Source organism: Juglans regia, chromosome 9 (genome assembly GCF_001411555.2).
Source record: "Juglans regia cultivar Chandler chromosome 9, Walnut 2.0, whole genome shotgun sequence".
NCBI classification, from domain to species: Eukaryota; Viridiplantae; Streptophyta; class Magnoliopsida; order Fagales; family Juglandaceae; genus Juglans; species Juglans regia.
The window spans coordinates 16709597-16725266 of record NC_049909.1 but is presented as its reverse complement, the minus strand read 5'-3'; the positions used below and the strand labels follow the sequence as shown (position 1 = coordinate 16725266).

Sequence of the window (15670 nt, the reverse complement as noted above, 5' to 3'; positions counted from 1 at the left end):
GCAGAAGAGCTGAGCAGTGGCACTAGATGCATGGTCCCACTTAGATTAAACAAGGTACACAACAGAGCAAGAGTTCCCAATAAAGTAGGATCAGAGATCCGAGAATAATCATACCTTTCTTGGCCTTTTAGCTTTAGATCAAAGAGGAGTTCCAATCGATCAAGATTTCTTACAACTTTTTTATCCAAATACTTTCTTCCATTCTTCATAGCTTGGAACTGCAGTGTTGCCATTGCTTTGCACTCCTGCAATTCTAGTCTTAAGAATGTTTCCAATGTAGGTAGCAAAATTCTTGTTTTTTTTCCCTCTCTTCAGGCTATTTGCCTGCGTACTTTTATCACTGTATCTGCACTCTCTGAGTTGCTTCCTCCGTCTCACATGCCCTCTCTACAACCCACTTCCTCTTGGAGTACTCCTACCACCACAACACCAGCTCCTAGTGACTTTTAATACATCCCCTTGGGGAAAAAGAAAAACATAGGTCCTAAATTAACTCCCTCGCACACAAAAAAGAAATTCCAAATAAACTATCAGTTGCTATTAATATTGAGCGAATTATATCTTTGAATGCCTCTCTTTTTATCAGATGATAGAGCATTAGACCTAATTCATCAAATTCAGAATGAAAATCTATTTCAGAAATATCTTGCAGGTAACAATAATTGCAGACAACTTCCAGTTTCTGATATAAAAGGAACCGACTCAAAAACTTCTAGTATACAAGCCAAAAAGCAGTTTAGAATGTGCTCAGTACATATAGCAGAAATGGGTAAATACCAAAATCTATTCAAGTCAGTAAATTTTACTACACATCTCACAGATTACGGCCATCTAATCAACACAGCATATTCCACGATCATAGTTCTACTCCTAGCTCTTCAGACCCATGTATTCCTAAGAGAGTTTCAAAAGCGCCGCGTTGAAAGACTACCCACAACAAGTACATTAAGGAAGAGGAAATCTAACGAAACCTTTACAGATCTGGAGCAAAGATGGTTGGAAACCAAAAGGCAAGAAAAGAGCACAATTTTCAACAATAGCATCCACTTGACTGGGGCTGGGACTGTGATGCACCACCACCAGTAGACCTCAGGTTCACATCAACCATGTCTTCTTGCTTTGTTGAAGAGAGTGTCTCCATTCCCGGTAAGGCAGCAGCAATTTTCCGAAATAATGCCTGGACAAAAGTTAATCAGTACAATGAATTCAAAGAAACTAAAAACAAAAAAGCTTCACAGCTAAAATTGGTTGCGTCTGATTAATGGACTCCACCCACTTTACTTTTTCTGAGAATCATCAAAAGAAGTAAAACACCAAAATTAATGCGACTTGAATGAACTTCTAAAGATGCTTGCAATGATGCATGAAGAGGGGGCACCAAGCCAGAGGTATACCTTTATATTAAAGCCAGCTTTTGCACTGGTTTCAATAAACATGACATTTAGCTCACGAGCTTTGGCTTCTCCTTCCTCTATGGAAACTTGCCTGTGGAATTAAGCCCAGGAGATTAATGTGAGTAAAACGCAAGCACATTGAACACCAAAATTGACGAACTTGCCAAAAGTATCATTAGTAAAATATAAAAGACCATTGATTCATTTTGGGCATCGCACGATAATCTCAACCAAGAGATCTCAAGCTGCCCCAGATGGTGGGTAAATCTCACACAAGAGATATCGTACTTAGAGAGGAAACAATACCTACATAAAACTTATGATGTCTGGCAAGACTAGTTCTGACTTAAGCATGGCGAATTTCTTGGGTCTAGTCACTCAACTATTACATTTTTGGAGTGGTACGGTAAACTATGAGTAGTTGTGATTTTGACTCTTCAGCAAAATGCAACAAACAAATTTGAACTTGGAATAATTAACAAAAGAAAATATCAAGAAGAGCAATCACGGTTCTACCATCCAAAATTTTAAGAGCAATCATAATTCAGAAAACTGCAAAATATTTCATAACTTCCAGCAACTTCTAACACATCTTAGTATCATTAGAAGTCACCATAACTTCAAATCTTACTAATTCTCCCAAACATACTGAAGCCCTAAAATTACGATATACCCATAACCTTTGCCCACCATATATAATTTTTCTTTTTTGATAAGTAATAAAAATTAAATTAGGAAGTGCAAAAGGCACAATCCAAGTACATAAGTATCCAAGAGAGGCACTTATTAAGACAGAGAAAGAGATACAAGAAATCCATTAAAATGTAGCCCATTAAAGTCTATAGAGTGTGCCTCACACACACACTTGTAGACGGTACTATTCAATTTCTATGTTATCCTACGCTATTGATGTCAATGTCAGAGGAACAAATTCAACCAATATTCCAATAGAAAATTTCTAATGACAACATTCTTAGACCCAAATCATATCTGCACCCTAATTTTATCAACTATGTTACATACCATAAAAGGTACACTAAAATAGGACAGAAAATTCACCATGAACCCAGTCTAGCCAAACACGTGATATAAACCATCTACCTATTAATAAACTATTACCTCTTCTCCACAAGGTCGGTTTTGTTCCCAACAACGACAATGATGACATCGCTGCCCCTCTCAGTGCGAACCTCTTCTATCCACTTTGAAGTGTTTAGGAAAGTTTGCCGGCCTAAAAGCATAGAGCACTGAAATAGTCAACAATCCATTAAGCATTCCAGCAACAAGGTCAAACAACTAAGCCAAAACATGACTGGTATCAACAAGACTAAGAAGGAAGCCTGGATGCTGCTATATCACGAGAGTACATATGATGCAAGTACCACATCGGGGACTTGATCATTCTTGAAGTCAAAAAGATAATAATAGTTGTATACAAGCAGGAATAAATCACTTGGAATCAAGCAAATAACTAACTGGATGTCAAATTTCAAAATACATACTAGCAACATCATACACAATGACAGCAACAGATGAATCCCTAATGTAGCTTGGAATGAGACTTCTGAATCTTTCCTGTCCAGCAGTATCCCTGCCCTCATATAACATAAAAAAGGATCAAACTCCACAGGAAAATATATATATATATTCTTAAGAGTCAACAATACAAAAATAAAGTGTTTCCGATCACATGATAATGGTCATCAACGTGCTGGAATACGTATGAATCAAGAAAAAATGTAAGTCCATGGTTTCAGCATTATTCACCAGACAAATATGTTTTTTGAGCAAGCATTGGGTAAATTCTTATGCATGGTGCTAGAAAATAAACTTCGATATACTTAATAGAAATTGAAAGTTCAAATTTGTGGGAACAACACAAATCAAGCTTTAGCGAGAGCAAAAGTAAACCTTGTGGCAGCTAGAAAAGTATTTGATGAGGCATATATAAACGGGGAATAAAGTGTTTCATCTCTCTAGCAACACAAAATGGAGAAAAAGAAAGTATTGTAAAATTTGATGTAGGTGAATAACATTGATTATACTAGGAAAGATAGCACAATTATGAAGTTCTAAATGCTATTTCAGTTACCAATGGAAATTGAGGTATCAACCACAGAATTGAGGAATATTGCGAAATTCAAGTATCAACTGCAGAATAGAGGAATATTACGAAAGTTTAACAAAAACATAATACTCAAAAAATTCAAAGGTCATAAAAATGAAGCTAAGATATATTTTGCATGCATCTGTTAATGGTATTTCTTCAATGGATGTGTAAAAGAAGTGAAGAAGTAAGTTCCTTTGGATAAGGTGTGGCAACCCATATGAGAAACTTCATCGGGATTTCCTCTAGAGTGGATTGGGGATGAATTCAAATTCCATCTAGTAAAGTGGGATAAGGTGTGCTCCTCAATTTTATCTGGTGGGATGGGCATTAAATCGGGCCCTTCTTGGGAAATGGTTGTGGCGATACAATATGGAACCGAAAGCTCTATAGAAATTGGTGATTGATTCCAAGTATGGAGGCTTGTGGTGGAGGTGGAGCACTAGGGAGGTACATGGAGTGTGTGGAGCGGGAGTTTGGAATCATATTAGAAGAGGGTGGGGGGTTTTTGTTCGGCTCTAGAATTAAATTCCGGTTCGACTTATGATGTGGAGATAATGCCCTCAAGAATTCCTTCCCTTCAGCTTTCATGATCGTATGTGAGAAGGAAGCATCAGTGGCCGATCTTATGGGGATAGCTTGTGATCTAGTCCAATGGAATGTGAGCTTTACCAGGGTGGCCCAAGATTGGATAATTGACAGCTTTGAGGATCTCTTTAGACTCTTGTATTCCATGAAACCAAGCCCCCCAAGGATTTGACATGTTGTGGCGGGTACCTGCAGGAAAAGGTACATTCTCGGTTCGCTCTTTCTATATAAGTCATTCACACAATCGCATAACAATCACTTTCCATGGTGAAAGATCTGGAGAAACAATGCGCCCCCCAAAGCGACATTCTTTGTTTGGACAACTTCTTTGGGTAAGATTTTGACGATGGATAATTTACGGAAACACAAGGTGATTATAGTGGACTGGTGTTGTGTGTGTAAAAAAAGTGGGAAGACTGTGGATCATCTTCTACTGCATTGTGAGGTTGCTAGAGTGGGGGAAGATGTATTCAAAAGATTAGAGCTAGCCTGGGTTATGCCTGCCACTGTGGTTGAGCTTCTAGCCAGCTGGACAAATCTAGGTGGTATTCTACAAAGAGTTAATCTTCTAACCGGTCAGCTGTTTATCTCCAAAAAACAGCCCTCCAATGACTGAGTGCCACGTAGGCGTCTCATTAATTTTAGGACGTGCCCCCACTGCAGGGGATCACACACACCCTCCCTGATCTCATCCCCTTCCTCTTGCCCCTCGACTTCTCACTTTGAATCCACAATTTTCCCATCAACTCCGCTCTCTCTAAGTTCTCCTCCACTGTTCTTCCTCAAATTATCAACGATGTCGATCTGGGAGACTTTGACGTCAAGTTCCCGTCTTGGAGTGGAAAAGCTTGCTTCGACGAGAATTGGCTTGTCCATGTAAAATCGGCCACATTACTATATGTGATTGTCGGCAGATTCTACTGTGAAATTGTGTGCACTAAAGATTTTTCTAGACTTTTTTATGTGAAGTTGTTAGGATTTGGTTATTAAAACTAAAAGTAAGCTTAAGCTTGGTTTAGCTCAATTTGATTCTAGAAGTGTTTTTTTAAGTTTTATTTTGTTTATTGTGGCGTTTTTCTCAATCATTTAATTGCGCTATGGAATTTGACTAGAAACTCTAAATTATGTCTTCTAGGGCCGAATCAATAAACCAAAATTGCGTAGAGAAACGACGGAGAGAGGGAGCGCAGAGAGTGGGGGGCGAGAGGAAGGGGATGAGATCAGGGAGGGTGGAGAGTTTCGACAAACAACGAGAATTTGGGGGCAATTTCGTACATTGGAACTTCGACTCTTGCGACTTGGACGATAGTAGGGCTGAAGGCATATGTGTTTCAGGACTCTTGATTGGGTGTGATGATCTTAGGTTAAATTTGTGTTTAGTTTCTGACGTTGCAGTCTTTCATTTGGGGGCTGTTAAACCTTATATAACAGACTGACCGCTCCAAAGCGAGCCTCTTCTACAAATCACAGTTGTGTGAAAGATAGCTTCTATCTGTATTCTATGGTGTGTATGGCAAGAGCGTAATGACCAGACGTTTGAAGACAATGAGCGCTCATTGGAAGAGCTTATAGTACTTTTTGTTAAAACCTTATTTTTATGGGTCAAAACTGTTGATTTCAACAGCCTTGATTTTCATGATTTTCTTGTTTGTATTTCTCCTTCCTAGATAGGTGTCACCTCTTGTATACCATCTTGTGTACTTAGGCTATGTCTATTCTTTTTAATACAATTGTTTACTTATCCAAAAAAAAGTTCCAAGCATTTAAAGCAAAGATCTCTACAGAATACAGAATAAATACTGGAGTTTCATACGAAGTGTTGTTTAGCAATCAACATGATTTGCTAACAATCACATCCACCAAACATAGTACAACCCCTTTTCCCTTAATCAAGACAAAAGCACAAGATCAAGTACAAACATCCAGTACGGAATATAAGCTACAAAAGATTTCAATGAGGCATTATCCATTTACATTCAGCAAAACTTTCCAAATGGTATATGGAAATATATAATGTCAGTTATCCTCCATCCATCATCACACATTTACCTGATGAGCTCAGCATATTATTATTCTTTTTTGTTAACCCTTATTTTGAGTAAAAGGTTTGCTTACTCATTGTATAAAAGCAAGCAATGAAGTCCAAGGAAACAATTTTTTGATAGGTAAAAAAAAATGAGAAATGGAATAAACCTCTAACTAATATCTAATTGCCAAATCTTACCACAACTGCAGCCGAACAGTTCGATCTTCAAGATACATAGTTTTTGATAGAAAATCAATACCTATTGTAGCCTGACAATCAGGAAAAAAAAAAATTAGTTTGACTCTAACTAAACATCAGCGAGTAAGCTCAAGAAAAAAATTGTAAACTAAAAAATGGCCACCTCAATTAGAGAGAGAGAGAGAGAGAGAGAGGAGAAGAAGGAAGGAACAATAATGACAAGAGGTATTTGTCTGCAGGAGACTGAACTTCTATCTTTGGAGGAATACAATAAATGGAGCTTGCAATGCATACAAAAGTACTATAATGTAACAGTTATCAGCACCACCAGTTACCATATTCAAATATATGGTAATTTCAATAGCTAGCATGCATATATAACCAACCATTTATCATGGACTTAAAGGCTCAAAATGAGCACTTCCAATGTGGTTTATCCTACGTCATGTCTTACCTTGGAAATTGTGAAACGACCCTGAGCACCAGATGATCAGAAAGTTATTTAAAAAATACCTCTCTTAATATGTTATGCTCCTGGCTAAGAAGGCAGCTTCAGTAAGGTACATATTATTGAACTAAATTATGTATTATAGAATTAGTGGCTAGACTATAGATCTGACTAAAAGAAATGAATTGGTCGGGATTAATACTAATATGTTAGAACATTACATTTAACTTCTCATTAATATCATTCAAAGTTGAAGTTACCTCTAAATCTTCAAGAGAGCTACCTCTAAATTTTCAAGAGTTCATTCACTGGTCATATAAATTATTTATCATGCTCACACATCCTATCTAGCAAAACAGCACCATGCGTAGCTGAGGCAGCCATTGTCATTTTGATTGATTTGTTATTCCGAACGAAGACAGAGTAATGTACGTTACTTTGACATTCTGATTCATCCAATAAATAAACCATTTCAAAGATCTATCAAAATCTCAAGAAAAACAAAAAATGAAGCCCCTACATACCCTTCAGTCATCGCTTAATGGGAATGTTTGGCTAGAACCTATAATTGCGCATCCATCATCGTGGCGTATGCATTATTATCTACCCAAAAGTAGTCATTGGCCAAAATTCATTATCACGTCATAATTTTTTACTCTCAATTTGGGTCGATAATTGGTTTACGAAAAAATACAAACGAACTCAATTAAAATTTGATCGATTACAGCTTCCTAAAAACCAAAAACAATACATGGCAAGCCTTTCAACTCAAAAAACAAAGAAATAACAACATAACAAAGCAAACAGAGCTAGACCCAGAAACGAGAAATGCAGAAAGCTAGCAACAAACAGATCAAACAGCGCAGAGATTAAGTTGTATGTTCGATCACGGGCCAGAAACATAGAGCAAACTGTGATCTGATAAATTGAAAAGAGGGATCTGATGGTTTTGGAGCTAACCTGATAGGTGTTGTCGAACTTGTCGTACATGAAGCGGGTGATGATGCTGGTTTTACCCACTGACTGGTCCCCCAAGAACACCAGCTTGTACTTTGCTAGAGCTGACACTGGTGCCATTTCTCTTTTATAGAGATCCGAGAGAGAGAGAGAGAGAGAGAGAGAGAGATTTTTTGTTACAAAAATCTCAGGGTTTGTAAAGGTCTGGTTTTTGGTTGGGTTTTTGATATTTGATCTGAGTTTCGGCGAATATACTGAAAGGGAAATTATGGCCGAGTCATGCCTCTTGTTTGGGCTGGCACAGTTTACATGCCGATTGCCGGTGCCACTTCTTTTTCTTGGCAAAACGTGAAAAAGAAAAAATAAAAGGAACAAATATTATTTTATTCGTATACTTTAAATACTTAAAACGGACGGAGTATACAACAGTTACTAAAAACCCTGTTCTTTCTTTCCATTTTTACATTAATCCGTTGAAATGATACTCTCGAGTCTTTTTTTTATTTTTTATTTTTGATAAAGTGGGCGTAGGATTTTCAACCTATATTTTTTATTTAAAAAATCAGATCATATGTTATCAGGCAATTAAATTCTTGATTCTTTTAAATCTATATTGAGTACTGCTACATCCTCCGAGAGATGTAATTTGAGAATCTACCGAAAAGGTAAACATAATTTATTTATTTTTTTTATGTATTTTTTAATCATTATAAATATTTAAAAAAAATTCATATCATCATTAAAAAATACTTTCTTAATCACTAAATAAGAAAAAAAACATTTGTGACTCAAATTCAAATCCTAAAGCATTTCTGATAACAAAATAATTTATAAAAAAAAAAATTTATATTTGTTATCAGAGAGATTTTAGTTGGATTGAGTTCTGATGGGTAGAGGAATCTCGATCATCACTTTTATCCTATCGAGATATATTTCTTATCGAAAAGCCCTGTAAATAAAATTGCATATCTACGCACAAAATATATCGCTAATGTGAAACGATTGTTACATTAGTAAAAAACAATTTGTACATTTAAGTCCAATTTAGATGTAGAAACGATTTCATCTCATTCTATCTGATCTCATTATTATAATTTTTTAAAATTTTTACACAAAATATAATAAACAATTCAACTTTTTTAAGTCTCAAGACAATAAAAATATTAAAAAATAATATTATAACAACATTTTATTTAATTTTTAACTTTCGTCTAAAATCATCTTACTATCCAAACGAGACCTAATTTGTTGTGACATGATTTTAAGACAAACAATACATCTATTCACCAATTTATAAGTAAGATAACTCTTTTGTCGGATTAATTAAGGGCTACAATTTAGTGGAAAACCAAGATTGTATTTAGTGTAATATTTATAAACAGGATTCATAATTTGATCATGCTTGCTCTCATGACCAAAATAATTGATAAAGAATATATTTACAAGTCCCAAGAAGAACTATATAAGTCTTATGTCTGGAAGAGAAATTATTTGTAAAAAAGTAAACTCTACCATAAAAAAAAAAAAACAAAAAAAAAACTATTTTTAATTAATAGGATTCACTTTTTCACAAAATGCTTACAAAAAGTCTACAAGCCAAAAAACAGTTTAGACTGTACTCAGTATATATAGCAGAAATGGGTGAATACAAAAATCTATTCAAGTCAGTAAAGTTTACTACACATCTCACAGATTACGGCCATCTAATTCACATAACATATTCCACAATCATAGTTCTACTTCCTAGCTCTTCAGTCAGACCCATGTATTCCCAATGAGAGTATCAAAAGCAAGGCGTTTGAAGATTGTACCCACGACAAATACATTGAAGGAAAAGGAAATCTATCGAAAACTTTACAGATCAGGAGCAAAGATGGTTGAAAACCAGAAGGCAAGAAACAGAGCACAATTTTCAACAATAGCATCCACTTGACTGGGGCTGGGACTGTGATGCACCACCACCAGTAGACCTCAGGTTCACATCAACCATGTCTTCTTGCTTTGTTAAAGAGAGTGTCTCCATTCCCGGTAAGGCAGCAGCAATTTTCCGAAACAGCGCCTGGACAAAAGTTCATCAGCACAATGAACTCAAACGAAATAAAATTACAAAAGCTTCACAGCTAAAATTGGTTGCATCTGATTAATGGACACTACTCTTTCTGAGAATCATCAAAACAGTAGAACACCAAAATTAAAGCAACTTGTATGAACATCTAAAGACAGTTGCAGTTGATGCATGAAGAGAGGACACAAAGCCGGGCATATACCTTTATGTTAAAGCCAGCTTTTGCGCTGGTTTCAATAAACATGACATTTAGCTCACGAGCTTTGGCTTCTCCTTCCTCTATCGAAACTTGCCTGTGGAATAATGCCCAGGAGATTATTGTGAGTGAACTCTAAGGCTGAACACCAAAATTGACCAACTTGCAAAAAGTATCATAAGTAAAATATAAAAGACCCATTGATGTGTTTTGGGCAACGCATCGATAAATCTCAACCAAGAGATGTCGAACTGCCCCAGATGGTGGGTAAATCTGACACAAGAGATATCGTACTTAGAGAGGAAACAATACCTACATAAAACTTATGATGTCTGGCAAGACTATTTCCGACTTAAGCATGGAAAGAATTTCTTGGTCTAGTCACTCAACTATGACAATTTTGGAGTGCTACGGGATTCATATTGGCCACTGAGTAAGCAATGATCTTCTAAAGATCGATCTGTCTTGAAGTGTTACAGTAAGCTATGAGTAGTTGTGATTTTGCCCCTTCCGCAAAATGCAACAACCAAATTTGTGTTAGGGCCCCTGAAGGTAGCCAGTGGCGGGCCCACCCCAGCAATCACGGTTTAGAAAACTTGAGCAAAATATGTCCTAACTTCCAGCAACTTCTAACAAATCTGTATCATTAAAACTCACCACGAATTCAATTCGTAAAAATTCTCCCCAAATTTACTGAAGACCTAAAATTATGATACATCCATAAGTTATAACCACTGCCCACCAGATATAATTTTTGCTTTTTGATAAGCACTAAAAATTTCATTAAAAGTGCAAAAGGCACAATCCAAATACAGAAGTATACAAGAGAGGCACGTATCTAGAAAGAGAAAAAAAATACACGAAAATCATTCAAATGAAGCCCATTAATGTCTATAGAGTGCTGCACCATGTATACAAATGTATAAAACTGTAGACAGCATTATTCAATTTCCTAGTTATCCTAAGTTATTGATGTTGATGTATCAGGGGAACAAATTCAACTAGTATTCCAATATAAAAATTCTATTGACAACATTCTAAGCCCCAAATCGTATCTGCTCCCTAATTTTATCAGTTAAGCTACATGCTATAACAGGTACACTACCACAGAAAGTTCATATGAACCCAGTGTAGTCAAACATTTGACTTTAATCAAGCATATGCAATATAAATCATCTACCAATTAATAAACTATTACCTCTTCTCCACAAGGTCGGTTTTGTTCCCAACAAGGACAATGATGACATCACTGCCCCTCTCAGTGCGCACCTCTTCAATCCACTTTGAAGTGTTTAGGAAAGTTTGCCGGCCTAAATAATAGAAGTAGTCAACAATCCATTAAGCATTCTGGAAACAGGATCAATCAACTAAGCAAAAACATGACCGATATTGACAGAGACTGAGAAAGAATCCGGGATGCTGCTAAAACAATTAGAGTGCATATGATGCAAGTACCACATCAGCGACTTGATCATTCTTGAAATCCAAAAGATAATAATAGTAGAATACAAGCAGGAATAAATAACTTGGAATAAAGCAAATAACTAACTGGAAGTCAAAATTCAAAATACATACTCGCAACATCAAACACTATAACTGCAACAGATGAATCCCTAATGTAGCTTGGAATGAGACTTCTGAATCTTTCCTGTCCAGCGGTATCCCTGCAGATTAAAGCAAGATCTCTAGTGATGTTTAGCAATCAACATGATTTGTTTACAGTCATATCCACCAAGCATAGTACAACCCTTTTGGCCTTCTCTTAGTCAAGATGAAAGCACAAGATCAAGTTAGCGGCTGTTGGAATAAACATCTAGTATGGCATATAAGTGGTATAAGATTTTAATGGAGCATTATCCTTTACATTTAGCAAAACTTTCCAAATGGTATATTGAAATATTTAATGTTGGTAATCCTCCATCCGTCATCACAACTTTACTCAGTGATCTCAGCAGATTATTATTAGTATTGACATTATTACTGTTGTTGCTATTATTATTAATGTTATTATTATTTAACCCTATTTTGATCAAAAGGTTAGCTTACTTCTTGTATAAGAGCAAACTATGAAGCCCAAGTAAAACGAGAAACATAATAAAGTTCTCACTAACGTATGAATTAGTGTAGAATATATTGAGGTGCCAAATCTTACCACAATTGCAGCCGAACAGTTCGGTCTTCAAGATACATAGTTTTTGATAGAAAATCAATACCAATTGTAGCCTGATAATCAGAATAAAAATTAGTTTGACTCTAACTAAACATCAGCGAGGAAGTTCACAAAAGAAAAATTTGCAAACGAAAAAATGGCCACCTCAATTAAAAAAATGTGAAAAAAAAGGAAAAAAAAAAACAGCAATGATAAAATAGGCTGCAGACTGAGCTTAAATATTTGGAGAATACAACAGAGATTGCAAAGCACAAAAGTACTATGATGTCACAGTGATCAGCACCACCAGCTACCATATGCAAAACTATGGTAATTTTAATAGCTATCATGCACATATAACCAACCATTTATCGAAAAATTACAAGCTCAAAAGGAACATTTCTAGTATGATTTATCCTATGTCATGTCACGTACCTTTGAAATTGTGAAATGGCCCTGAAAGTGGTCAGAAAGTTATTTTTTGATTACAAGGAATCCCGGAGACCGTGCAAACACAATGTGTCTTTTTACCCAGTTAAACCATGGACCCGTGTAACACATCCCACCACATGGATCAGGTAAATCAATGGCTTTTTCATTGAGTGGATGTGACCCCTATAAATTTTTTGCACCCAAGGGTTCAAACCTTAGACCTGGAAGGAGCATACCACTAAGACCAAGACCAAGCCCGTCACCACTTGAGCCAACCCTAGGGTTTGCTTAGAAAGTTATTAAAAATACCTCTCTTAACATGTTATGCTGTGAGAAGGGCAGCTTTAGGCCTGGTTTGGATAGCAAAAGTCTTCCATTTCATCTATCTCATCACATCTTATCTCAATATCCAAACACCACAAATACAAATATTTTTTAATTTCAAATTTTTAAATTTTTCATCTACTCATTACCTAATCATTACAACTTTCCCAAACTTCCAAACAAAACACAAAAAATAATTCAAAATTTTCAAATCTCAAAACAAAAATAATATTCTAACAATATTGTAACTTTATAATATTTTTATTTAACTTTTTTTCTCTCCTTTTCCAAAACCCCATAAAACATCTCAGCTCAAACCATTTCACGTTTATTCACAAACAATTTAACTACCATTCACAGATCATCTCATCTTGTCTCAATATCCAAACCAGGCCTTAGTGCGGAAGGTACACATTATTGCAAGATAATATGCGTAATAGAACTAGTGGCTACACTATAGATCTGACTAAAAGAATCTCATTCAAAGTTGAAGCTACCTCCAAATTTTCAGGAATTCATTAACTTGTCATATAAAATGCTCTTTATGGACACTCATCCGTTCCAACATCAGCAATTTGGTAAATTTTTTTATCATGTTCACGCATCCTGGCAACAGAACTATGACTACCTGAGGCATCCATTGTCATTTTGATTGTTTTTGTTTTTCCGATGGAAGATACAGTAATGTACGTTACTTTGAACGTTTAATTCCATCAAATAATTTAACCATTGTAAAGATTTATCACTATCTCAATTCTCAAGAAGAGCCTCAAATGAAGCCCCTATAGACCCTTCAGTCGTCGCTTAATGGTTATGCTTGGCTAGAACCTATTATTTCACATCCATCATCGTGATGTATGTATCCTTATGTGCCCAAAAATAGTCATCGGTCAAAATTCAGTTCGCATCATAACTTTTACCTCTGCATTGGGATCGATAATAGGTTCACGAAAAACGAACTAACGAACCCAATTAAACCTTGATGATCTATAAACTCTTAAAAACAAGCAACAATACATGACATGTACTTCAATTCAAAAACAACAAAATAACGACATAACAAAGCAAACAGAGCTAGACCCAGAAAACTAGAAACGAGAAATGCAGGAAGCTAGCAACAAATAGATCAAACAGCGAAGAGACTAAGTTGTACGTTCGATCAGGGGGCAGAAACACAGAACAAACTGTAATCTGATAAATTCAAAAGAGGGATCTGATGGTTTTGGAGCTAACCTGATAGGTGTTGTCGAACTTGTCGTACATGAAGCGGGTGATGATGCTGGTCTTGCCCACTGACTGGTCCCCCAAGAACACCAGTTTGTACTTTGCTAGAGCTGACACTGGTGCCATTTCTCTTTTATGGAAATCACAGAGAGAGAGAGGGAGAGAGAGAATTTTGGTTATCAAAAACTCGGTTTGTGTAAAGGATTGGTTTTTGTTGGGTTTAATCTTTGATCTGAATAGAGTCTTGGCGAATAAACTGAAATGAATGTAGAGAGATAATATGTAAACGACTAAATTTTATGGCCGGGAGAGAGGGAGAGAGAGAATTTTGGTTATCAAAAACTCGGTTTGTGTAAAGGATTGGTTTTTGCTGGGTTTTATCTTTGATCTGAATAGAGTCTTGGCGAATAAACTGAAATGAATGTAGAGAAATAATATGTAAACGACTAAAATTTATGGCCGAGTTGTCACTCGTTCGGCCTGGCTCGGGTCATATGCCAATGCCAGTCCATTTTCTTGGCGAAACGTGAAAGTGAAGAAATGAATTGCAAGCTGTATTCAATCAACGTTAAAATAAGTTTTGCCACTCAGCCACACTTTCTTTTATTTTTTATTTTTTATTTTTTATTTTATGTTATTCTTCTTAAATTAATGGTATTCTTCTATTCATCATTTATATACTATATATTTAATAAATAAATAAATAAAATATATATATATATATAATATGTGGTGTATGAGAATGATAATAAAAAATTTCTAAATAAAATCAATTTTTATATAAAATTAAAACCTGCTAATCATTTCCCTTTTAAATTAGTCCATCGAAATCATGGGAAAAAATTATTCTTTTGAGTCTATGAGCACCAAACTATCCTCCATCCGATCCAATCCCATGAACTTGAGCACAGCTTTCTTAGGTTGTAATTGGATGTTGAACTAAATTTAATTGAGTTAAGATTAAAGTTGAAAATTGAATAAAATATTATTATAATATTATTTTTTAATATTATTATTATTTTAAAATTTAAAAAAATTGAATTATTTATTATATTTTATATTAAAATTTAAAAAAATTGTAATAATTAAATAAGAATGTGATACGGTGTAAAGTCCATACAAATACACTCTTAAAAAGTTACACCATAACAATATGAACTATAAAAATAAATTATATTTAGGCCTTATTTGAATACAGAAATAGTTTCATCTCATCTTATTATTATAATTTTTTTAAATTTTCACACAAAATATAATAAACAATTTAATTTTTTCAAATCCTAAAACAATAATAATATTATTGTTTAAAATCATCTTATTTAATTTTATTTTCAATTTTTATTTAAAATCATCTTATTTCATCTATCTATCAAAACGGGGTATTAGATTTCACTTGAATCTAAGTCCAATTGAAGGACAAGGGTCAATCCCTTAAATTTGGTTGTTGAACTCATCTCAACTCAGTCATTGATAGGACTTATTACTTTTTCAACTTTTCATCAAAAAATTTAAATTCATCTCAACTTACTTCATACATCTAAACACATATCTCAACATATTTG

The 15670-nt window shown here is 35.2% G+C and overlaps 2 protein-coding genes across 2 annotated transcripts; both read right to left on the bottom strand.

Moving 5' to 3' along the window:
* Positions 1–638: 638 nt before the first annotated feature.
* Positions 639–8076, bottom strand: LOC109008040 (ras-related protein RABH1b-like). Its single transcript, XM_018987981.2, has 6 exons — positions 7722–8076; positions 6314–6384; positions 2897–2985; positions 2514–2625; positions 1395–1485; positions 639–1177 (listed from the first exon to the last, which is right to left on the bottom strand). Exons 1-6 carry the CDS (start codon positions 7836–7838, stop codon positions 1031–1033), a joined length of 627 nt encoding a protein of 208 aa, XP_018843526.1. The 5' UTR covers positions 7839–8076; the 3' UTR covers positions 639–1030.
* A 1271-nt stretch (positions 8077–9347) lies between these two features.
* On the bottom strand, positions 9348–14629 carry LOC109008041 (ras-related protein RABH1b-like). The gene is made up of 7 exons (XM_018987983.2): positions 14440–14629; positions 14118–14283; positions 12132–12202; positions 11555–11643; positions 11178–11289; positions 9986–10076; positions 9348–9777 (listed from the first exon to the last, which is right to left on the bottom strand). Exons 2-7 carry the CDS (start codon positions 14232–14234, stop codon positions 9631–9633), a joined length of 627 nt encoding a protein of 208 aa, XP_018843528.1. The 5' UTR covers positions 14235–14283; positions 14440–14629; the 3' UTR covers positions 9348–9630.
* Positions 14630–15670: the final 1041 nt, after the last annotated feature.